Raw genomic sequence first — 25,768 nt, forward strand, 5'->3', positions numbered from 1 at the left:
ACAGATAGACAGACAACATTCACACACTAGGGCCAATTTAGTGTTGCCAATCAACCTATCACCAGGTGCATGTCTTTGGAGGTGGGAGGAAGCCGGAGTACCCGGAGGGAACCCACGCAGTCATGGGGAGAACATGCAAACTCCACACAGAAAGATCCAGAGCGCAGGATCGAACCCAGGACCTTCGTATTGTGAGGCAGACGCACTAACCCCTCTTCCACCATGCTGCCCCGGTGTAATGTTTTCCAATGTTGTAAAAATGTTTAGAATAAATATTATGTTTCAACATTTCTGTCAGCAAAGATTTGAGTCAGCCTGCGACACATAGTCATTTTGATAGTAGGCTAATACAGCTAATATAGACACTTACATCATGTGTTGCCTTCATTATAACACTTATATAAGGCTTTGATTTTTTTGCGGCTCCAGGCAGATTAGTTTTTTGTATTTTCGGTCCAATATGGCTCTTTCAGCATTTTGGTTTGCCGATCCCCTGGCCTACAGAAACCATATAAAAACAAAAAATATATTTCCCCCCCATCTTTTTTCATACATTTTTGAAAAAGCTCCAGGGAGCCACTAGGGCGGCGTCAAAGATGGAGCCTGCACACCACACTGCTGGAGACTAATGAGCAGATTTTATGTGAAAATAAAAATTCACAAGGTGATTCCATAATGTTTTCACTCTAAAAATGAGACTGTTACTGACTTCCACAATGTATTTTCTTGTTTTAGTGCTACTTAAAGCCAGACAGTTCACATTTAAAACGACTATAAGTTTTGAGTCTGTTATGTGCTTTTTGTCTACAAAATAAAACAACTGAATGAACAAACTCCAAGTCTGGTAATTCCATACTTTTTAGCTTTGAAGACAAAAACAATCTTTGGATTTTTCAAAATGTAGCCCTGAGCGGGAGGAGTTTGGACCGCCCTTTTTTCGAGGTTCCGCAGGCGGGTAACAAAAGGTTGGTGTGGACGTGTCCTTAATGGTCCTGTGCCTGCTGTGTCCCATCAGTTCCTGTGATGCTGCTGTCCACACTGAGCGCCGTGTCCTCCTGCATCTTCCTCATCTTCTTCCACACGCCATACAGGCGCCTGGAGGCCGAAAAAGCCGCCATCTATGGGACCGGAACCGCCGCCAGCGAGAACGAAGTGATCCGACCGAGTAACGTTCTCATAACAAAATAACCAAGAAGCATTTTGTCCTTTATTATGTTTGTTTTTTTTAACTCGTGCCAAAGAGGAAGTAACCACTTTTATGGAGGTTCATTTGTATCTTTATTACGAAAGTTAAAGGGGAACATTATCACCAGACCTATGTAAGCGTCAATATATACCTTGATGTTGCAGAAAAAAGACCATATATTTTTTTAACCGATTTCCGAACTCTAAATGGGTGAATTTTGGCGAAATAAACGCCTTTCTAATATTCGCTCTCGGAGCGATGACGTCACAACGTGGCGTCACATCGGGAAGCAATCCGCCATTTTCTCAAACACCGAGTCAAATCAGCTCTGTTATTTTCCGTTTTTTCGACTGTTTTCCGTACCTTGGAGACATCATGCCTCGTCGGTGTGTTGTCGGAGGGTGTAACAACACGAACAGGGACGGATTCAAGTTGCACCAGTGGCCCAAAGATGCGAAAGTGGCAAGAAATTGGACGTTTGTTCCGCACACTTTACCAACGAAAGCTATGCTACGACAGAGATGGCAAGAATGTGTGGATATCCTGCGACACTCAAAGCAGATGCATTTCCAACGATAAAGTCAAAGAAATCTGCTGCCAGACCCCCATTGAATCTGCCGGAGTGTGTGAGCAATTCAGGGACAAAGGACCTCGGTAGCACGGCAAGCAATGGCGGCAGTTTGTTCCCGCAGACGAGCGAGCTAAACCCCCTATCGATCCTAGCTTCCCTGGCCTGCTGACATCAACTCCAAAACTGGACAGATCAGCTTTCAGGAAAAGAGCGGGGATGAGCGTATGTCTACAGAATATATTAATTGATGAAAACTGGGCTGTCTGCACTCTCAAAGTGCATGTTGTTGCCAAATGTATTTCATATGCTGTAAACCTAGTTCATAGTTGTTAGTTTCCTTTAATGCCAAACAAACACATACCAATCGTTGGTTAGAAGGCGATCGCCAAATTCGTCCTCGCTTTCTCCCGTGTCGCTGGCTGTCGTGTCGTTTTTGTCGGTTTCGCTTGCATACGGTTCAAACCGATATGGCTCAATAGCTTCAGTTTCTTCTTCAATTTCGTTTTCGCTACCTGCCTCCACACTACAACCATCCGTTTCAATACATGCGTAATCTGTTGAGTCGCTTAAGCCGCTGAAATCCGAGTCTGAATCCGAGCTAATGTCGCTATAGCTTGCTGTTCTTTCCGCCATGTTTGTTTGTGTTGGCTTCACTATGTGACGTCACAGGAAAATGGACGGGTGTGTATATAACGATGGTTAAAATCAGGCACTTTGAAGCTTTTTTTAGGGATATTGCGTGATGGGTAAAATTTTGAAAAACAAGCCACTGGGAACTGATTTTTAATGGTTTTAACCCTTCTGAAATTGTGATAATGTTCCCCTTTAAAGTTTTTGTACATCAAAGTATGCTGACAGATGAGTACCGTTGATTTAAAATATGACTCAAGTAAAAAGTAGTCATCAAAACAATTACTTGAGTAAGTTAAATAAGTATTGTGTGATAAAACTACTCAAGTATTTAGTAACTTACGCGTAACTTCTGATTTACTCAATAGCTATTTTTGTAATGGTTCTTGGACTACAATTGTAGTTGGTAGGGGTGTGGGAAAAAATGGATTCGAATTCAAATCGCGATTCTCACGTTGTGCGATTCAGAATCGATTCTCATTTTTTTTAAATCGATTTTTTTTTTTAATGTATTTTTATTATTTTTTTAATTAATCAATCCAACAAAACAATACACAGCAATACCATAACAATGCAATCCAATTCCAAAACCAAACCCGACCCAGCAACACTCAGAACTGCAAAAAACAGAGCAATCGAGAGGAGACACAAACACGACAGAGAACGAAACAAAAATGAATATTATCAACAACAGTATCAATATTAGTTACAATTTCAATGACATTATTATTAGACATTTATAAAAAAAAAAAGAACAATAGTGTCACAGTGGCTTACACTTGCATCACATCTCTTAAGCTTGACAACACACTGTGTCCAATATTTTCACAAAGATAAATTAAGTCATATTTTTGGTTCATTTAATAGTCGAAACAAATTTACATTATTGCAATCAGTTGATAAAACATTGTCCTTTACAATTATAAAAGCTTTTTACAAAAATCTACTACCGGTACTCTGCTTGCATGTCAGCAGACTGGGGTAGATCCTGCTGAAATCATATGTATTGAAAGAAGAGAGAATCCTTTTGAATCGAGAAAAAATCGTTTTTGAATCAAGAATCGTGTTGAATTGGAAAAAAAACAAAAAACGATTTTAAATCGAATCGTGACCCCAAGAATCGATATTGAATCGAATCGTGGGACACCCAAAGATTCACAGCCCTAGTAGTTGGTGTGTGTGTAAAATATAAAAATGACAGTTTATTGCAACATGTTTTCTCCAGTTGGAAGTGGAATTCTTTTAGGCTGAAATGTGAACATTTCTACTGACACACATGACAGCACATGATATAAATGCTCTTTTTACTAGTTTGAAAGTAATAATTGAGGATTTTTGCTGCATTGTCTGACATCATGTCACTTTTTACAGTCAGTTTGTTTCTATCTACTAAGTTAGAAGAAACTGAATTATTAAAAAAATCAGACTATTTTCACACCAGCATGTGGAGTTGGAATTTCCATGATCTTACCTCTAATGCAGGCCTGGGCAATTATTTTGACTCAGGGGCCAAATTTATAGAAAAAAATGTGTCTGGGGGCTGTCGGAGGCAGATATTTACATATATCCGTATTTAAGTGTTACTTCTTTACTTTCATAATCATATTACAAAACAGCTAGTGTTCTTCTTCCAATTGTGGTCTTTTGGTTGTCTGCAAATACTGTGTGCTAACCTTGACTTTGGAATGTAAGGAGGAGAGATACTCCTTTTCCTTATCTGTTCCTGTGTCCAGCTGAGGAGGACAATGGGCATGTGTTTGGGCGAGAAAGAGAGACAAGACAACGAGGGTGGGAGGGAGAGACACTTTATAGAAGAGAAGGTTTCCATATTTTAGAGCAGACCATCTTAGCTGCGCGATTGAATGTTCTATGCTGGACTGGTCTCATTATATTTCCAAAGCTTTGGAGATAAAATGACAAAATACCTATTCTGTCTCTGGTGGTTCTTCTACTCAGCTTTAAGTGTCATAGAAAGAGCTTGGGAGCGACCAGCAACTTGAATTCCCTGGGAGGAACAACTGGTCCAAACGCAACAGGGCCGGTATCTCTACAAAACCTCACAATAATGTCTGATTGAATGCTAAAAACTATATGACAGACCACCTTAAATGGCATTTAATTTTTTTTTTACTGAATAAGACATCCAGAATGTACATGAAAATAAAGAATGTGGGATTTACAATATTAACTATGACCAATAAAACACTGAATATTGACAACACATGAACGTCTCCATCGACATATTTTACAATCTAGCAAAACACAACAAAAATGCAACAAACTCAGCAAAAAAACAAAAAAAAAACCCACCTACAATCTGATACATCTGAGATATCACTAAGCTTTAAAACTTTGTTGTGAAAATCTCCACGCTGCTTGATGCCTTGTCTGAGCTGCTGTGACTTAGATTACCATAGTAACTAATTAGATGACCATAGTAACTAATTAGATTACCATAGTAACTAATTAGATGACCATAGTAACTAATTAGATTACCATAATAACTGGTATATCATGCAAAAGCGCAGATTCCAAGCATTGAAATACTTTGTACAGTTGAAGACTTACGGTCATTAGAAAACATGACTGCACATCATAATGGCAGCTACACTTTCCATCTTAAAGATCTAAAAAAAAAATGATTTGAGAATGTCCGGTGGGCCAGAATGAAAAACTTAACGGGCCGCATGTGACCCCCGGACCTTAATTTGCCCATAACTGCTCTTAATGTGACTGATGGTCATACGCAGTGTGCCTCTCGTACACTAGGGGGCGATGGTGGTCATTTCAGCTTGTTAGATGCTACATACTAATAAGGTAGCGCTAGTAACATTCAAGCTCTGGATCTAACAGATAACTAGTGTGGGTGGGTGGATTATATTTATATAGCGCTTTTCTCTAGTGACTCAAAGCGCTTTTTCATAGTGAAACCCAATATCTAAGTTACATTTAAACCAGTGTGGGTGGCACTGGGAGCAGGTGGGTAAAGTGTCTTGCCCAAGGACACAACGGCAGTGACTAGGATGGCGAGAGCGGGGTTCGAACCTGGAACTCTCAAGTTGCTGGCGAGCTATACCGCCATACACATTTCCACTGCCATTTGGTGTTGTTGGTCATGTTTTTCTGTGTTTCAATGACACTTGTGGATATTAGAATCATCAGAGACATGCAAAAAGATGGCTATTTTAGTCAAATGTTCGTTAAATTGTCTTCTTTTGGGAACATTCTGACACTTTTAAACAAGTAGGTTTCTATAACACCGGCCAGTGTTAATTTGGACAGAAGTTTTTAATTTAGTTTTGGTGTCTTTTGACAAAAAGGTATCTCAGTTTTAGTCATGTAAAACTAATGTAGTTTTTAGTCGACAAAATTCCTCAACATTTTAGTCAACTAATTACTTACAGTAAATGTTGTGTTTTAGTAGTTGGAGCTCGGATTGGATCCTCGCCGTGAGGCTCCGTTTGATTGGTGGAATGACGTCACGACGTCACCAACGCTCGCGTTGGATTGGCGGAACAGAGTCACGTGACAATGCCAACCGGAAAAAGGCTCGCTGACAAAATGAATTTGTCTTTTTAAGTCTTAATGGGTTATAATTAGAGATACATGCTTTAAAATGTAATATCGGAAATGATCAGTATCGTTTTTTTTTTATTATCGGTATCGTTGTTTTTTGTTTTAAAATTAATTCAACATAAAAAAACACGATACATTTACAATTAGTGCACCAAACCAAAAAAACCTTAATTACACTCATTCACACAAAAGGGTTGTTTATTTCTGTTATTAATATTCTGGTTCCTACATTATATATCAATATATATCAATACAGTCTGCAAGGGATACAGTCCGTAAGCACACATGATTGTGCGTGCTTTAACAGTTAATTTTACTCATTTTCATTAATTACTAGTTTCTATGTAACTGTTGTTGTATTGTTTTACTTTTTTTATTCAAGAAAATGTTTTTAATTTATTTATCTTATTATTATTATTATTTTTTATAAAGGACCTTATCTTCACCATACCTGGTTGTCCAAATTAGGCATAATAATGTGTTAATTCCACGACTGTATATATCGGTATCGGTAATTAAGAGTTGGACAATATCGGACGTCGGCAAAAAGCCATTATCGCACATCCCTAGTTATAATTAATTATAATGTAAGTAAACGTAACGGAGAAAAAAGTGGCGTTTCTTCTTCACAACACTACTCAAGTAAAAGTAAAAAGTGTTATGTTTTCCGTGAAAACCTTTGCAAGACAATTATTTGATTATTCACAAACATGCCATCAGCTAATGACAAACACCTGCTGGTTTGTTCGTCGCTATATATATATATATATATATATATATATATATATATATATACATACATACATACATACATACATACAGGTAAAAGCCAGTAAATTAGAATATTTTGAAAAACTTGATTTATTTCAGTAATTGCATTCAAAAGGTGTAACTTGTACATTATATTTATTCATTGCACACAGACTGATGCATTCAAATGTTTATTTCATTTAATTTTGATGATTTGAAGTGGCAACAAATGAAAATCCAAAATTCCGTGTGTCACAAAATTAGAATATTACTTAAGGCTAATACAAAAAAGGGATTTTTAGAAATGTTGGCCAACTGAAAAGTATGAAAATGAAAAATATGAGCATGTACAATACTCAATACTTGGTTGGAGCTCCTTTTGCCTCAATTACTGCGTTAATGCGGCGTGGCATGGAGTCGATGAGTTTCTGGCACTGCTCAGGTGTTATGAGAGCCCAGGTTGCTCTGATAGTGGCCTTCAACTCTTCTGCGTTTTTGGGTCTGGCATTCTGCATCTTCCTTTTCACAATACCCCACAGATTTTCTATCTATCACCCAACCATGCAAATTTTGCATTTCCTTTGGAAATCGAGGTCCCAGAGTCTGGAGGAAGACAGGAGAGGCACAGGATCCACGTTGCCTGAAGTCTAGTGTAAAGTTTCCACCATCAGTGATGGTTTGGGGTGCCATGTCATCTGCTGGTGTCGGTCCACTCTGTTTCCTGAGATCCAGGGTCAACGCAGCCGTCTACCAGCAAGTTTTAGAGCACTTCATGCTTCCTGCTGCTGACCTGCTCTATGGAGATGGAGATTTCAAGTTCCAACAGGACTTGGCGCCTGCACACAGCGCAAAATCTACCCGTGCCTGGTTTACGGACCATGGTATTTCTGTTCTAAATTGGCCCGCCAACTCCCCTGACCTTAGCCCCATAGAAAATCTGTGGGGTATTGTGAAAAGGAAGATGCAGAATGCCAGACCCAAAAACGCAGAAGAGTTGAAGGCCACTATCAGAGCAACCTGGGCTCTCATAACACCTGAGCAGTGCCAGAAACTCATCGACTCCATGCCACGCCGCATTAACGCAGTAATTGAGGCAAAAGGAGCTCCAACCAAGTATTGAGTATTGTACATGCTCATATTTTTCATTTTCATACTTTTCAGTTGGCCAACATTTCTAAAAATCCCTTTTTTGTATTAGCCTTAAGTAATATTCTAATTTTGTGACACACGGAATTTTGGATTTTCATTTGTTGCCACTTCAAATCATCAAAATTAAATGAAATAAACATTTGAATGCATCAGTCTGTGTGCAATGAATAAATATAATGTACAAGTTACACCTTTTGAATGCAATTACTGAAATAAATCAAGTTTTTCAAAATATTCTAATTTACTGGCTTTTACCTGTATATATATATATATATATATATATATATATATATATATATATTCTAAAGCAGCCATGATCCTAGCGCGCCATCTAGTGGCTCCATTATGTACAACAACTATCACCACAAAAAGTATGTTACATTAAAACTACTCTGACGAGTAAATTTTTTTCAAAGTTACGTAAGTACGTGTAACGGAGTGAATGTCGCGCGTTACTTCTCACCTCTGCAGATGTGTCGCAAAAGTGCGTGTGTTGGGGGGGGGGGGGGGGGGGGGGGAATCAGTGTCGAAAAATTCGCTGCATGAAATAGCAGACTCACACTGGCGGTAAATTGCGCCTGCGCCGGAACCAGCCAATGAGGCGTCAGTTTTTAAATCACGTGACACAAAAACAGCATTAAAAAGGACCCGACACAGGCAGAGTGGGCGGGGCTTGTTTACAGCCCAAATAAGCATGATAGCGGTGTCAGAGGCAGATTTCTGCACTACAGTGATATTCTTATGAATATGTGGTTGCTTTTTTTTTTTTATCTATACACCCTTGGCGTTTATTTTTCGCCGTGTTTGTTGCATTCTACCATGAATTGATTAACGTGGACCCCGACTTAAACAAGTTGAAAAACTTATTAGGGTGTTACCATTTAGTGGTCAATTATACGGGATATGTACTGTACTGGGCAATCTACTAATAAAAGTTTCAATCAATCAATCAATCAATCAATCAAAGCATCTTTGTTGTTTTTTCTTGATTATACAATATTTCAATCAAGCAGGTGATCTGGGGAGGAGCAGCATCCATATATTTGAAATATTCAGTGTTTTATTGGTCATAGTTAGTATTGTAAATCCCACATTCTGTATTTGTTGGTGTATTTAAAAAAAATAAAGTTTATTCTTATTTTGAGATCTGTTTAGTTTTTGTTTTTTTACTGAATATGTATTACCATTTTTAAACAAGCGCATTTTGATTAAAACATTTTTTTCCATGAAATTGTCAGCATTAGAGATGTCCGATATTGTCCAACTCTTAATTACCGATACCGATATCAACCGATACCAATATATACAGTCGTGGAATTAACACATTATTATGCCTAATTTTGTTCTGATGCCCCGCTGGATGCATTAAACAATGTAACAAGGTTTTATATAAGGTTATATTGTAGCGTCCCGGAAGAGTTAGTACGACAAGGGATTCTGGGTATTTGTTCTGTTGTGTTACGGTGCGGATGTTCTCCCGAAATGTGTTTGTCATTCTTGTTTGGTGTGGGTTCGCAGTGTGGTGCATATTTGTAACAGTGTTAAAGTTGTTTATATGGCTGTTGATCAAGTATGCCTTGCATCAATCCGTAATGAGTAAGGCCGGTAGATATCATGCGACTGGGATGGCATGCACGTAAAGGAAGTGCCTTAAAAGGTTTATTGTCTCTATGTACTTCTCCCTAGGTCCGTGTACACAGAGGCGTTTAAAAACGTCATACATTGTACTTTTAAAAAAACGATACCGATAATAACGAAACCGATACCGATAATTTCCGATATTACATTTTAAAGCATTTATCGGCCGATAATATTGGCAGTCTGATATTATCGGACATCCGTTGTCAGCATGTAAAAAAATCACTTCACAAAATTCAAACAAACATATCAGTTACATAAATAATAGACACAAATTAACCTCATACACTTTGAAATGCTGACTTACTTATGACATCATTGATGCTCAAGTAGTTTTTAGACTGACACTGCAGCTATCAAATATGTGTAATATATTTCATTATCGTATTTTCTGCACTGGATTATAAGGCGCACCTTCAATGAATGGCCTATTTTAAAACTTTGTTCATATATAAGGCGCACCGCATTATAAGGCGCATATAATAGACGCATATAATAGACGCTACAGTAGAGGCTGGGGTTACGTTATGCACCCCGTAGTTGCGAGACCTGTTGTGGCTCAATTTTGGTCCATATATAAGGCGCACCGGATTATAAGGCGCACTGTCAGCTTCTGAGAAAATTGGAGGTTTTTAGGTGCGCCTTATAGTGCGTAAAATACGGTACTTTTAAGTATTAATTCCATTCGTGCAAGTTTTGTTAAATAATTGAAAGCTGATCATTCCAGGCGTGTGTGTGTTTATTGTTCTAACATTCATGGCTCAAGGTGTCATTTCTTCCAACACGCACGCAGATGAAAGTTAAAAGAATTTGGAGATTTATTTCCTTTCCAATTCCACATAAAACAAATAAAAGGAGAGTGACCATATAAAAAAGGATTAAACGGCAAAAAAAAAAAAAAAAAAAAGAAAGAATCAAAAGAAGTTGATAAGCTGACCGCTGTTGCATTCTCGATACTTACACGTCCAACACGACACCTTCCACAACACAGGATGAAAATACTCGTTTTTGTCAGGAGGACATTCTTGATGCAAGAGCCAACGTTGGACGACAAATGTTTCGGGTTTTGTTTTTTTTGTTTTTTTACAGCTGAAGGGCGCAAAACTGCTGGTAGACGGCCAGGATGTGGTGGTCCAGCTCGGCCGTGAACAGCAGGTTCTCCAGTGTTCCCATGTACTGCTGGATGGTGCTGTGGTGCTGCCGAGGAACAGTGACGCAGTGAGGAAGGGGATACTTCATTCTGTGTGTTCTTGTATTTCTACCCTTCTTGAGACACCAACAAGGAAAAGTAGCTTCCATATGAGGAGGTGTGAACAAGTTAGGACATAAATCATGGTCCCAATACAGAAAACCATTGCATCTAATAGAGAATGTCTCATGTGCACCCCTGGTGGTGAAATCTATCAAAATGAGGGTGGTCCCAAAAAGTAGGGATTTTTCAAATTGACTGTGTGTCGGTTTTAAATGTGCTCCCCCTCTGGTCAACATATGAAATAACAAGTGTGTGTAAGAAATTGAAATATGCCCCCTTTGGCCAAAATTAATAAAAAAAATAAATAAATATGTATATAGAGACATACTATAATAACTTGAAGTAAATAATGAAGATTAAAAAACAATTACAAATAATACAAAAAATAAAAAAATAACTATAAGCAGTCTTTTTCTCACAATGTGTCGACTTTTTTCTTATAAAATTGGGAACAATTTCTCATATTCTTTCTGTTTCTATAATATTGCAAGATTTTCTCTTAAAATTATTACTTTTTTCATGTTAAATCATTACTTTTTAATGCAAAATGGTGACATTTGTCATAGAAAATTCTGACTTTTATCACAATATTACAAGTTTTTTTTGTTGTTCTTGTAAAATAGTGACATTTATGACTTTTGTCATAATTTTTGCCAAGTAAAATTACGATAATATTGCCAAAATTTCAAAAGTTTTCTTATAAAATTGTGACTTGTTGAGTAAAATTACGACTATTTTCATAAAATTGCCAAAATTACAAGTTTTTCTTGTAAAATTGCGACTGTTATTGAGTACAATTCCAACTTTTGTCATAATATTGCACAAATGTTCCGTTTTTCTTGTGAAATTGTGACCTTTTGTATAGCATGTATATATTAATGTTGTAAATACAAATCTTTATACATCTAGAAAGGGTGGTCCTAAAGAGGTAGGCATTTTTTTCCCGGAGGTCTCAATAGGGTAGAAATACAAGAATGTGTGTGTGTGTGTTCTTGAATTTCTACCCTTCTTGAGACACCAACAAGGAAAAGTAGCTTCCATATGAGGAGGTGTGAACAAGTTAGGACATAAATCATGGTCCCAATACAGAAAACCATTGCATCTAATAGAGAATGTCTCATTTGCACCCCTGGTGGTGAAATCTATCAAAATGAGGGTGGTCCCAAAAAGGAGGTATTTTTCAAATTGACTGTGTGTCGGTTTTAATAGTGCTCCCCCTCTGGTCAACATATGAAATAACAAGTGTGTGTCGCTTTTAAAAGTGCTCCCCCTCTGGTCAACATATGAAATAACAAGTGTGTGTAAGAAATTGAAATGCGCCCCCTTTGGCCAAAATTAATTAAAATAATAAATAAATATGTATATAGAGACATACTGTAAGTAAATAATGAAGATTAACAAACAATTACAAACAAAAAATTCAAAATAAAATAAATGAACTAAAAGCAGTCCTTTTCTCACAATGTGTCGACTTTTTTTCTTATAAAATTGGGAACAATTTCTCATATGCTTTCTGTTTCTGTAATATTGCAATATTTTCTCGTAAAAGTATTACTTTTTTATGCTATGTTTTGTCAAATAAAATTCTGACTTTTATCACAATATTGCCAACTTTTTTGTTGTTCTTGTAAAATAGCGACATTTATGACTTTTGTCATGACTTTGCCAAGTAAAATTCCGATAATATTGTCAACATTTCAAAGTTTTCTTATAAAATTGTGACTTGTCGAGTAAAATGACTCTTTTCATAAAATTGCCAAAATTTCAAAGTTTCCTTATAAAATTGTGACTTGTCGAGTAAAATGTTGACAAAATTCCGATAATATTGCCAACATTTCAAAAGTTTTCTTATAAAATTGTGACTTGTCGAGTAAAATTACGTTCTTTTCATAAAATTGCCAAAATTATAAGTTTTTCTTGTAAAATTGCGACTGCTATTGAGTACAATTCCAACTTTTGTCATAATATTGCACAAATGTTCCGTTTTTCTTGTGAAATTGTGACCTTTTGTATAGCATGTATATATTATTAATGTTGTAAATACAAATCTTTATACATCTAGAAAGGGTGGTCCTAAAGAGGCAGGCATTTTTTCGGAGGTCTCAATAGGGTAAGGAATACAAGAATGTGTGTGTGTGTTTTCTTGTATTTCTGCCCTTCTTGAGACACCAGCAAGGAAAAGTAGCTTCCATATGAGGAGGTGTGAACAAGTTAGGACATAAATCATGGTCCCAATACAGAAAACCATTGCATCTAATAGAGAATGTCTCATTTGCACCCCTGGTGGTGAAATCTATCAAAATGAGGGTGGTCCCAAAAAGGAGGTATTTTTCAAATTGACTGTGTGTCGGTTTTAATAGTGCTCCCCCTCTGGTCAACATATGAAATAACAAGTGTGTGTCGCTTTTAAAAGTGCTCCCCCTCTGGTCAACATATGAAATAACAAGTGTGTGTAAGAAATTGAAATGCGCCCCCTTTGGCCAAAATTAATTAAAATAATAAATAAATATGTATATAGAGACATACTGCAAGTAAATAATGGAGATTAACAAACAATTACAAACAAAAAATTCAAAATAAAATAAATGAACTAAAAGCAGTCTTTTTCTCACAATGTGTCGACTTTTTTTTCTTATAAAATTGGGAACAATTTCTCATATGCTTTCTGTTTCTGTAATATTGCAATATTTTCTTGTAAAAGTATTACTTTTTTATGTTATGTTTTGTCAAATAAAATTCTGACTTTTATCACAATATTGCCAATTTTTTTGTTGTTCTTGTAAAATAGCAACATTTATGACTTTGGTCATGACTTTGCCAAGTAAAATTCCGATAATATTGTCAACATTTCAAAGTTTTCTTACAAAATTGTGACTTGTCGAGTAAAATGATGACTCTTTTCATAAAATTGCCAAAATTTCAAAGTTTCCTTATAAAATTGTGACTTGTCGAGTAAAATGTTGACAAAATTCCGATAATATTGCCAACATTTCAAAAGTTTTCTTATAAAATTGTGACTTGTCGAGTAAAATTACGATTCTTTTCATAAAATTGCCAAAATTATACGTTTTTCTTGTAAAATTGCGACTGCTATTGAGTACAATTCCAACTTTTGTCATAATATTGCACAAATGTTCCGTTTTTCTTGTGAAATTGTGACCTTTTGTATAGCATGTATATATTATTAATGTTGTAAATACAAATCTTTATACATCTAGAAAGGGTGGTCCTAAAGAGGTAGGCATTTTTTTCGGAGGTCTCAATAGGGTAAGAAATACAAGAATGTGTGTGTGTGTTTTCTTGTATTTCTGCCCTTCTTGAGACACTAGCAAGGAAAAGTAGCTTCCATATGAGGAGGTGTGAACAAGTTAGGACACAAATCATGGTCCCAATACAGAAAACCATTGCATCTAATAGAGAATGTCTCATTTGCACCCCTGGTGGTGAAATCTATCAAAATGAGGGTTGTCCCAAAAAGGAGGGATTTTTCAAATTGACGGTGTGTCTGTTTTAAAAGTGCTCCCTCTCTGGTCAACATATGAAATAACAAGTGTGTGCAAAAATTTGAAGTGCTCCCTTTCTGGTCAACATATGAAATAACAAGTGTGTGTAAGAAATTGAAATGCGCCCCCTTTGGCCAAAATTAATTAAAAAAATAAATAAATATGTATATAGAGACATGCTGTAATAACGAAGTAAATAATGAAGATTAACAAACAATTACAAACAAAAAATTATAAATAAAATAAATGAACTAAAAGCAGTCTTTTTCTCGCAATGTGTCGACTTTTTTCTTATAAAATTGGGAACAATTTCTCATATTCTTTCTGTTTCTGTAATATTGCAATATTTTCTCATAAAACTATTACTTTTTAATGCAAAATGGTGACATTTGTCATATAAAATTCTGACTTTTATCACAATATTGCCAGTTTTTTTTGTTGTTCTTGTAAAATAGCGACATTTATGACTTTTGTCATAATTTTGCCAAGTAATATTCCGATAATATTGCCAAAATTTCAAAGCTGTCTTATAAAATTGTGACTTTTGTCCGAATAAAATTATGACTCTTTTCATAAAATTGCCAAAATGTTACGCTTTTCTGGTAAAATTGAGTACAATTCCAACTTTTGTCATAATATTGCACAAATGTTCAGTTTTTCTTATGACATTTTGCATAGTATGTATATATTATTAATGTTGTAAATACAAATCTTTGTATATCTAGAAAGGGTGGTCCTAAAGAGGTAGGTCTTTTTTTCAGAGGTCTCAAGAAGGTAAGAAACACACGAAGGTGAGTGTGTGTGTGTGTGTGTGTGTGTTACCATGAGGAAGATCTGCTGCAGTCTTTCCACACAGTTCTTGTACCACGGCGTGCTGACGTTGACGCTCCCCGTCTCGCATCGGACGAGATGCTCGGTCAGCAGCATGATGAAACGCTGCCGGCCCACAAATGTGGTGAGAGGAAAAACAAACACACCCGATTCAAGTTCAACATCTACAGAAATAATAATAATAATAATAGTAATAATTTGAGAACACTTTTTTGGATGGAAAAAAATAAATAAATACTAAAGTGATGATAACCATAGAACCAAAAAAACAGTCTTGTGAAGCCACTTGCATCATGCAATAATCTCTCTTGGCACCAGTTATGTGCACACAATATCATACATTCTGGAATAAAAGCTGCTATTTTTCTTACGTTTTAAACCCCGCGACTAATTTATGGATTTTTCTTCTCTGACGGCCATAATGCAAATAGTAAAAAACAAAAACAAAACACAAAACCAAACATATACACTGATATGTTTTGTTGTTGTTTGTGCTATAGCCCCATTGTTTGGACAAGTTTGCTCACTGCAGGTGCTGCAGTGTCCTTCCACTTAGTGCTTACAACCGGAAGTAGACGTTTTGTTCCGTCTTCTAGCCGTCCATAGCGTTTCTACTCTTCATTAACCTCTTAAGGCCCAAGCTGTTTGTTTGCAGGTTTTTTTTATTTTTTTATCTTTGCTATTTGGGCTTATTGGACCCTAATTAGAATAAAAACTAAGAATCATCTTTTGATATGATGTACTTAGCCCATAAGTACACAAACGTGTACTTCATGTGTAGTGCCATGCTAATTCTTATTTTTACACTTTTTTTTCCAAATTCCATTGTATGTTATACTCTTCTGACACCACCAGATGGCAGTATAAGTGTTCACATAAGTGACCCAATTCAGTAGTGTACACAATTTTGGAAATAAGAGCTAAAAGGTGCTGTCCACGCATGTGGCCACTAAGCCTTTAGAGGTCACTCCACGCAACGTTTGTTTCACAATATAACCAAAACTGTTCGTACTTACTAAACCGTCACGTGTGTGAAGTCTGTAGGAGTGTTTTCATGCATATTTGGACATGCTGTCGTAATGTAATCAAGCGAGGGTTGTTAGCATTAGCTAATATGTTAATACGTTTACGCAGTGTCTGTATTAGTATTATTAACTTATAATGGCTTTCTTTTTGTGTTGTTTCAGTTTTGTAAAATCATCAAAACGTCACTGTGGAGTTATTGAGTCTGTTTAGGTGATTCCACCGCCAGTGGGTTCATGATGATGACTTCTATTTTGTTTGATCATCCGTTTTACTGCCGTGTTACAGACACCGTTTGGCAACAATTAAGGTATGTAAATAAACATTTACAAAATATTTCTGTGTAAATAAGTCATTTCGTAGCGTATATATCTGTGGCTTATAAGTCCGGTGTGTAAAAATATTTTTTTCTTCTAAAATTTAGTGTGTGCGGTTTTATCTCGGTGCGCTCTATAGTACGGAAAATACGGTATTTTTACAGTTGACAGTTCTTTCTCTTAAGAGTAACAAACAAGTGTTTTTATTAGAGATGTCCGATAATATCGGACTGCCGATATTATCGGACGATAAATGCTTTAAAATGTAATATCGGAAATTATCAGTATCGGTTTCAAAAAGTAAAATGTATGACTTTTTAAAACGCCGCTGTACGGAGTGGTACACCGAAGTAGGGAGAAGGACAGAACGCCAATAAACCTTAAAGGCACTGACTGCCTTTGCGTGCCGGCCCGGTCACATAATATCTACGGCTTTCACACACACAAGTGAATGCAAGGCATACTTGGTCAACAGCCATACAGGTCACACTGAGGGTGGCCGTATAAACAACTTTAACACTGTTACAAATATGCGCCACATTGTGAACCCACACCAAACAAGAATGACAAACACATTTCGGGAGAACATCCGCACCGTAACACAACATGAACACAACAGAACAAATACCCAGAACCCCTTGCAGCACTAACTCTTCCGGGACGCTACAATATACAACCCCCGCTACCTCCTACCCACCTCAACCTCCTCATGCTCTCTCAGGGAGAGCATGTACCAAAATTCCAAGCTGCTGTTTTGAGGCATGTTAAAAAAAATTACACTTTGTGACTTCAATAATAAATATGGCAGTGCCATGTTGGCATTTTTTTTCATAACTTGAGTTGATTTATTTTGGAAAACCTTGTTACATTGTTTAATGCATCCAGCGGGGCATCACAACAAAATTAGGCATAATAATGTGTTAATTCCACGACTGTATATATCAGTATCGGTAATTAAGAGTTGGACAATATCGGCAAAAAAGCCATTATCGGACATCTCTAGTTTTTATGCTATTACCAACTTGTTTTTACACTCGTAAAACATTAAAAGTGTGCTGTCCAAAATACCTCATGTGATTATTCCCATTAATCATGTATCTACGCCAGGGGTGTCCAAACCTTTTCTCGCGAGGGCCACATTCAGTAAAATGGAAGGAGGCGGGGGCCACTTTGATACATTTTGTACAATAAAGATGCTCAAATCAAACCAATGTAGTTCAATGCGTGCTAAGCTAGCTGAATAAACATCCACGTTAGTTTTTGGGTTTATAGCGGACAAGAAAATGGGTGTAATGCAGGGGTGTCAAACGTACGGCCAGGAACAGGTTTTATCCGGCCCGCGGGATGAGTTTGCCAAGTATAAAAATGAGCCAATATTTTGGAATGAAAGAAACTGCTGTTCTAAATGCGTCCACTAGATGTCACAATAGCAATTATTTGTATTTTTGTAGATTATGCTACATATGTAGTTGAGGAAAATGAGCAAACTACATAAATAACATACTGTAATTTGATTATGATATCATTTTTTTAATCTTGATAAGATTGAAAATTAACACCAATTAGTTGACTGAATAAATTATGTGATAATGTTCATCAGAGTATAAATAACGACAAATAAAGATAGAATACTATTAACCGCAACATGTAAGTGTAAAAAAAAAACCAACAACATTATGATTTGTACATTTTCATACTTGTTCTATTTTCAAACAAAGAAAATTATTTGAAGTTGTCTTTATTTTTAAGTTATTGTGTCGGGATTTTACCAGTAAGGCCCACTTGGGAGTAGATTTTTCTCCATGTGGCCCCCCCATCTAAAATTAGTTTGACACCTCTGCTCTAATCCAATACAAGGGTTGTCAAAAATAACGAGTTAACTCATGCGATTAATCACAAAAAAATATTGCATTAATCACGCAATTTATTTTGCTTCTTTGCCTTGTATCAATTCTAACAATAACAGAACATTTGTGAGAAAGTATTGGGGTCTTTTTTTTATTTTCTTGAACATTTTAAGTTGATTAAAATCATGCAAGCAAGTTTAATCCCAATTTAAAAGTGTAAATTACTTGATTTTAAAAATGTATTATTTGACAGCTTTACTTATAACATCTCGGTAATAATAAATTCATTTAATATTTATGATCTACCGAGGGCCAAAAAAAGCAATCTGCGTGCTGATATTGGCCCCCGGGCCGCACTTTGGCCCCCCCTGATGTAGGCAGATTAATCACTGTTTACCTTTGGTTACCTGAAAGGCTGTTATAAAGTCAGTAATCAGGTCAATGCTGAATAAAATCCTGCAGTACTTTGTTGAACAAATACATCAAAATGTATTGACTTTCCCACAATAAAATTGCATTTGTTCTTTTTTCAGGTTGATTGAAATAATCCAATCAAGTGATAACCTGTGATTAACCATAATTAAAAAGAATGGTTTTATAATTGAGACCGCATGTGCTCTACTTCAAGGTGTGACTGGAACTGTTTGAGGCACCTGGAAGATGACGAGGAAAAGGTTCTTCTGCTCGCTCTGAGCCGACTCCACCTTCTCCTGGAGCCGCTCAATCTGCTCCTCCAGCTGGCCCTCCTCGTCCTCGCTGTTCTTCTCCATGTCCTCGTCGTCGCCGCTGTCCCTCTGCCAGCAGGAGGCGGGGTCACACCACATTCATTTCAGTCACATGCACAGCACAATTAACCAGACAGTGTCTTCTTCCTTTCCTGAAGGGATCATCTTATGATTTAAAAGATTTCCTTGTGGTCTACATCAGTGGTCCCCAACCTTTTTGTAGCTGCGGACCGGTCAACGCTTGAAAATTTGTCCCACGGACCGGGGTTGGTGCACTAATTGTAAGTGTATCTTGTGTTTTTTATGGTGATTTAATCATTTTTTTTTAAATTTTTTCTTGCGCGGCCCGGTACCAATAGATCCATAGACCGGGCCCGGTGGTTGGGGACCACTGGTCTACATAACATGTCATGGTGTTTTTTTGCTCATAATGTTGCATAGATTAGGTTTTACAGACCATCCTAAAGCTGCTTTCTGGCCGGTCTTATTCACGTGCCTCCACTTCGACAACATCTCTACTCTGTCAGCCATTCTGTAGTTTTTAGCGCTTCCATAGACGGTCTATTAATTTACTGTACACTACTTTGTATTAAAAATGGCAACAGCGGAAGATTTAGCATGTTCTGCTCAGTGGTCTTTGAACGCACCGTAAAAACACCTTGGTCTCGTATTCCTCGGAGTAGGTTTAATGTACACAACTGAATATCTCAGTTGCTCAGACACTAATTGTCAGAATAATTGTATCTAAGTTATCACAAAACTTTGTGTTACATTGAGTTCAGCTCGCCCTGCGAGAGGACAAAAGCTGTCTTTGATCCTACCAAGCAAAAGGCTTGTAAAACTCCACTGTGTACGATGGGAGGAGACAGGAGGGGTTCGGTTTCGTTGATGTATTGTAATCCACAGGAAGATTTTGTCTTGACCCGAGATCTACAAAGCGGAGAGGAAGCAGGACCTGACTCCCCTACGGGCACCTTTTCTTTGAACTGTTTTGTGACAAAGGCAGCGGCTGTTTACGACCCCCTTCCTTTAGAAACAGTTGTTGCCATGTAATCAGGGGAAGTCCAAATAAAAGAGGAGGCGTACAATCTTTCGTCAGAGCGTGGTGGAACACTGTACAAGGGTACAGGCGTACGCACTTTCCTCATTGAGCCAAATTTAATTCTGTCTCGGTTTGATTCCTTGCTTTTTTGTCTGTTTAATAGATGTCATCAGTGTTTGAACCTGACACTAATAAGTGTATTTAAGTTTAGCTGGGGTATGTCGTCTCTTAATGGGGAAAGAGGTTATTGTCTTGTGTTTTCATGTTAGCATTTAAGCTAGTGAGTTGGTGCCAGTCAGTCTGTGAGTTTATCAAGATTAGTTTTTTCCATAATATTAATTTAAAATTGTAAAACTAACTGTTGGGAGTATTAATACCGATTGTCGTTACATCCCTAGTACAGAGTGTGGGATTATTCACAATGTAAGTATTTCTTGCCACTTTATGTTGTATTTACTTAATATGTGGTTTCCAGCTCATTTTACTATCTAATATATATGTTTTCTTGTATCATGTCAGTATCTACATCGGCATGCCCAAACTTTTGGCCTCCAAGAGCCAAAGTGAACATGTGATTTTAAGTACAACTTTTTTTTACTTCCAATAGGATTAACTGGCTGGAATATAAAGACAATATAACATACATCCATAAACGTGGATGCATATGCAAAAGTGCAATATACATATCTGTACAGTAATCTATTTATTTATATCTGCACCTTATTGATTTTTTATCCTGCACTACCATGAGGTAATGCAACGAAATTTCGTTCTTATCTGTACTGTAAACTTCAAATTTGAATGACAATAAAAAGGGAAGTTTAAGTCTAAAGTCACCAATAATGGTCCAGTACAATATCAGCAGGAATCCTACGTACAGTTATTGTATTATTTTGTAGTGTGGAATGATCAGGTGAAATGAGGTAAAAAGAGAACAATGGTAGGTATAAAAAACATTAACCTATTTATTATTAACCGCCTTGCATGGACTTATACGGTCTTTTAAGTAGAGTGGTTATTGTTTTTTAGCGACAATTATTGGCCACAACAATTTGTGAAGTCAAGCTTATGATGCAATTAGTTAAGTGATGCGGACACGATTGTTACTGGATACTTTCTAACACACTTCTGCTTTGGTGACTTTGTATGTGTAAGTAAAATGCAACTATAATTATTTGATACTTGTTTATATTGACAAATGTGCCATTTTACACTGCAGTATTGATCAATCAAGGACACTTATGACGTATGTCTAGCTTGTGTGCTTCACTGTTGTGTAGCTGCTATCTCCTAGTAGCCTATAGCCGAGCATGTTTACTTTTTGTAAATGACCTGACTAAAATAGAAGAAAAGACCAACCTTGTGAGCTTATTGGAGAACATTTAGATGTTAACTAGCTGTCTAGCTTTGCACACGTAAACACTCTGCAGGACTGCTTGCATCGGACATTTTACAAGCAAACTGATATCATCCGATACTTGTTGTTTTTTACCGATATCCTATGTCAGTTTTGGATCAGGGCACACTAATTTTAAGTGTGAAACAAATAACCTAAATATAAATACTAAAGAACCCATATATTGGTCCACGGGTCCCACTTGTTGTGGCGGCGTGACTCGGTTGGTAGAGCGGCCGTGCCACCAACTTGAGGGGTTTCAGGTTTGCTCCCCGCTGCCGTTGTGTCCTTGGGCAAGACACTTTACCCAGCGGCTCCCAGTGCCACCCACACTGGTTTAAATGTATCTCAAATATGTAAATGATAAATGGGTTATACTTGTATAGCGCTTTTCTACTTTTCACCTCTTAAGGCCCAAGCTGTTTGTTTACATGTTTTTTTTATTTATCTTTGCTATTTGGGCTTATTGGACCCTAATTAGAATAAAAACTAAAAATTATCTTTTGATATCATGTATTTAGTCCATAAGTACACAAATGTGTACTTCATGTGTAGTGACATGCTAATTTTTATTATTACACTTTTCCCCCCAAATTCCATTGTATGTTATACTCTTCTGACACCACCAGATGGCAGTAGAAGTGTCCATATGTCAACCTAAGACCCCAATTCAGTAGTGTACACAATTTTGGAAATAAGAGCTAAAAGGTGCTGTCCACGCATGTGGCCATTAAGGCCTTTAGAGGTTTTAAGGTACTCATTTCCACATTCACCCATTCACACACTGATGGCGGGAGCTGCCATGCAAGGTGCTAACCACGACCCATCAGTAGCAAGGGTGAAGTGTCTTGCTCAAGGACAATGGACGTGACTAGGATGGTAGAAGCTGGGGATTGAACCAGGAACCCTCAGGTTGCTGGCACGGCCACTCTCCCAACTTCGCCACGCTGTCCCATGTACATAATGGGGTTCACTATTTAAAGCGCTTTGAGTCTTTAGAGAAAAGCGCTATATAAATATATTTCACTTGGGGCACCCGTGATCTGAACCACCTATTTGCGTTTGAGTATCTTTACAGAATGAGAATCATTGGCCAAGTATGTTTAACACAAAGGGAATTTGCCTTGCTCGACTGTGCGCGTTACCAATTAACATAACTTTGGCTTTGCTTAAATTCAAGGATAATCTGTTTTTATCCAACCATCTTTTTAGTTTGTTTATTTCTACCGTAACGGTTTTCATTACTTGCTGTGTTTTTCCCCTGAGCACAATGCAGTCATTTGTAAACTGTATTAGTTTGAGGTCTCGTTTGAGGCAATACAGATGTCGTTAAATATATAAATTGAATAATTTTGGTCCCGGGATTGACCCCTGGGGTGCACCACAAGATACATCCCAGCACAATAAGTGGCTTTGCCATACAACACCACAAGCATGAGTGCGGCGAGGAGGGAAAAGATGACCTACCCTCTTATGTTGCTGTTTCTCCAGCTTGTCCTTGGCCTCCTCAAGCTCCTTCTGGATCTTCTGGACATGTTTGTTCATCTTCCGGATGGTGGAGTGCAGGATCTCCCAAATGTAAAGTCTGCGTGTGAAACAAATACAACAGGGTTCGGCTTGTGGATGAGGAAGACCATGGCCGTCGTGAGCTACCTGGTGAACTCGTGAGCCATGTCCTGGGAGAAGAGCCAGTTGGCCACGGCAGCGCAGTCCACGATCTGCGTCCGGATCATTTTGTCCACCAAAACGGCGGTCATCTGCAGGAGAAAACGGCCCGGTGAGCAGGAAGGTTACCTGTGAGGTGAATGCTCACGTCGTACCTGCGGGTGGTTCCTCCACACTTCATAGACCACCTTGAGGATGTGCAGCTTGCCCTCGTCGCTCTCCGCCAGGTTCTTCAGGATCTCGTGAAACCTGCAAATTGCAGACAAAAGTTTACTCTCTCACTCAAGAATGAGTGACACGGCCACTTCATTAGGGACACAATTAACAGAGTACTATTGATATTGTTATTATAAGTGCTAATGCAGACAAATTATTTTTTACCAGCGCTGTGATCACAGACATTTAACTGCCATTTGCTGCTATTTTGACATACTGAGCTGCTGCATCGCCTCGGAGTTGGTGAAAGCTCATTCTAGATTAGAAATCATGCCTCTCTCTCCTGGATAGTATAGAAGGTTGTGGACATAAACCGAGACATTTAAAAACGAATAATAGAACTTTAAAATCCACCTTGAAGCGGGTGGGGAGCCAATGTAGTTTTACCTTTAAAACTGGTGTAATGTGGTCCCGCCCTCAGGTGTGCAGCTGAGTTTTGTCATAATTGTAGAATTCTAAAATATATATTTGCTTAGGAAATCCAGAGAGTATTACAATAGTCTAACTCAGTGATTTCTCAAACTGTGGTACATGTACCACTAAGATCCATCCTGTGGTACACCCCAAAAATAAATGAAATATTCAAACACAGTGTTACTGTTCAAACTGTGTGTGATATTACAGTGGTCAAAACATTGAATAAAACTTCTGCCTTGTTTTTAATAAATATTTAGGCCTACCATGCTACTGCATTTTAATGTTGGTCACTATGGTGGTCCTTGGCTAACAGAAACTACTACTTCTCCTTTTCAGATATGTTGAATTGTGCAAATGTAACCGTGTGATGTTCCTCAATGTAAATCAGTGTTTTTCAACCACTGTGCCGCGGCACACTAGTGTGGGTTACAGTCTGGTGTGCCGTGGGAGATTATCTAGTTTCTCCTATTTGAGTTAAAAATATTTTTTGCAAACCAGTAATTACAGTCTGAAAATGATGTGTTGTTGTTGAGTGTCGGTGCTGTCGAGAGCTCGGCACAGTAACCGTGTAATACTCTTCCATATCAGTAAGTGGCAGTCTGTAGCTAATTGCTTTGTAGATGTCGGAAACAGCGGGAAGCAGCGTGCAGGTCAAAAGGTATCTAATGCTTAAACGAAAAATAAACAAAAGGTGAGTGCCTTTAAGAAAAGTCATTGAAGCTTAGGGAAGGTTATGCGGAACAAAACTAAAACTGAATTGGCTACAAAGTAAACAAAAACAGAATGCTGGATGACAGCAAAGACTTACTGTGGAGCAAAGACAATGTACATCCGAACATGACATGACAACCAACAAGGTCCCCACAAAGAAGGATAAAAACAACTGAAATATTCTTGATTGCTAAAACAAAGTAGATGCAGGAAATATCGCTCAAAGGAAAACATGAAACTGCTACAGGAAAATACCAAAAAAAGAGAAAAAGCCACCAAAATAGGAGCGCAAGACAAGAAGTAAAACACTACACACAGGAAAACAGCAAAAAAGTCCAAATAAGTCAGGGCGTGATGTGACAGGTGGTGACAGTACACCTACTTTGAGACAAGAGCTATATTGATGCACGCTTGGTTATGGTTTAAAGTCATATCCAACACCTGCGACAACGACTCTTTACTGTTAACCGAGTTTCGTTTTTTAATGATTTCTGCTGGTGGTGTGCCTCCGGATTTTTTCAATGAAAGAAATAACTTGTTAACATATGTCAAATATGTTAAATAAATAAATAAATCATAACCAATGTTATTATGAGGCCAAAGTCTTTTTAAAGCGGTGAACGTACTTTCCGAGGGCGCTGAAAGAGTGGCTGAAGGACTTGGCTGCCAGGTGAAGAAGCGTCTGCAAGAATACCTCCACCCTCAGAGGGTTGAAGCTCTCGCCTTCGTCTGGGAAGAGACGAAAGACAAACTTTTATCAAAAAGAACATTCATGTTTAATAATCTGCTTTGTAAAGATGTTGAACCACCACAATGCACGCCAAAAATAAGCAACAGAACTGACCGTCGTCGTCGTCCTGGTTTGGGTTGGGCACGTCTTTGAGGACGGTCAGGATCTCCTCGTTGGACGCTCGGTTCTTGATGGCGTTGCCGACAGTGATGGAGATGGGGTAGCCCAGCAACGAAGCTGCGAGGTGGAAAGGTTGGGTTATTCACGTTGAAGTGACGCCACCTTTGTTTATTGTTTGGTGTTCAAACCAGCAAACGGCTTACAGGCATTTTCTTCTGTGTATTTGTAAATGAAGATGGGATTGGCCGGGATGAGGGCCGAGAAGGTGGGCGGGACAATATCCACTATCCTCTGGTGGTAAGACAATCTGCAAAAGGCAGGGAAGACACGGTCATTAAGGGCGTCCTCACACTCGGCCACTCATGTCATGTGGGTGCAATTACCCCTCCTTTTTCTTACCCCGTTGATCTGTGCTCATCGTACAAGGATGTAACAATAAAAATATCACATCGCTGTTATTGTGACCAAAATTC

The 25,768-nt window shown here is 37.8% G+C and overlaps 2 protein-coding genes across 3 annotated transcripts in view; one reads left to right on the top strand and one right to left on the bottom strand.

Moving 5' to 3' along the window:
- The window catches only part of slc49a3 (solute carrier family 49 member 3), a 29,397-nt gene extending 23,408 nt beyond the window's left edge, over positions 1-5,989 (top strand). For both annotated transcript variants that reach the window (XM_061976638.1, XM_061976639.1), the window contains one exon: positions 1,016-5,989. In XM_061976638.1, coding sequence (XP_061832622.1) covers positions 1,016-1,188 — 173 coding nt within the window. In that variant the 3' untranslated portion in view covers positions 1,189-5,989. The remainder of the gene's footprint in view (positions 1-1,015) is intronic.
- A 4,305-nt stretch (positions 5,990-10,294) lies between these two features.
- LOC133617001 (nuclear cap-binding protein subunit 1) overlaps positions 10,295-25,768 on the bottom strand; it is a 30,387-nt gene continuing 14,913 nt past the window's right edge. Inside the window, exons 15-23 of the mRNA XM_061976641.2 lie at positions 25,499-25,602; positions 25,290-25,412; positions 25,072-25,174; positions 23,257-23,350; positions 23,090-23,193; positions 22,904-23,021; positions 18,927-19,067; positions 15,078-15,191; positions 10,295-10,697 (exon numbers count right to left, since the gene is read on the bottom strand). Coding sequence (XP_061832625.1) covers positions 10,584-10,697; positions 15,078-15,191; positions 18,927-19,067; positions 22,904-23,021; positions 23,090-23,193; positions 23,257-23,350; positions 25,072-25,174; positions 25,290-25,412; positions 25,499-25,602 — 1,015 coding nt within the window. The 3' untranslated portion in view covers positions 10,295-10,583. The remainder of the gene's footprint in view (positions 10,698-15,077; positions 15,192-18,926; positions 19,068-22,903; positions 23,022-23,089; positions 23,194-23,256; positions 23,351-25,071; positions 25,175-25,289; positions 25,413-25,498; positions 25,603-25,768) is intronic.

Source organism: Nerophis lumbriciformis, linkage group LG16 (assembly GCF_033978685.3).
Source record: "Nerophis lumbriciformis linkage group LG16, RoL_Nlum_v2.1, whole genome shotgun sequence".
In the NCBI taxonomy this organism is placed as follows: Eukaryota; Metazoa; Chordata; class Actinopteri; order Syngnathiformes; family Syngnathidae; genus Nerophis; species Nerophis lumbriciformis.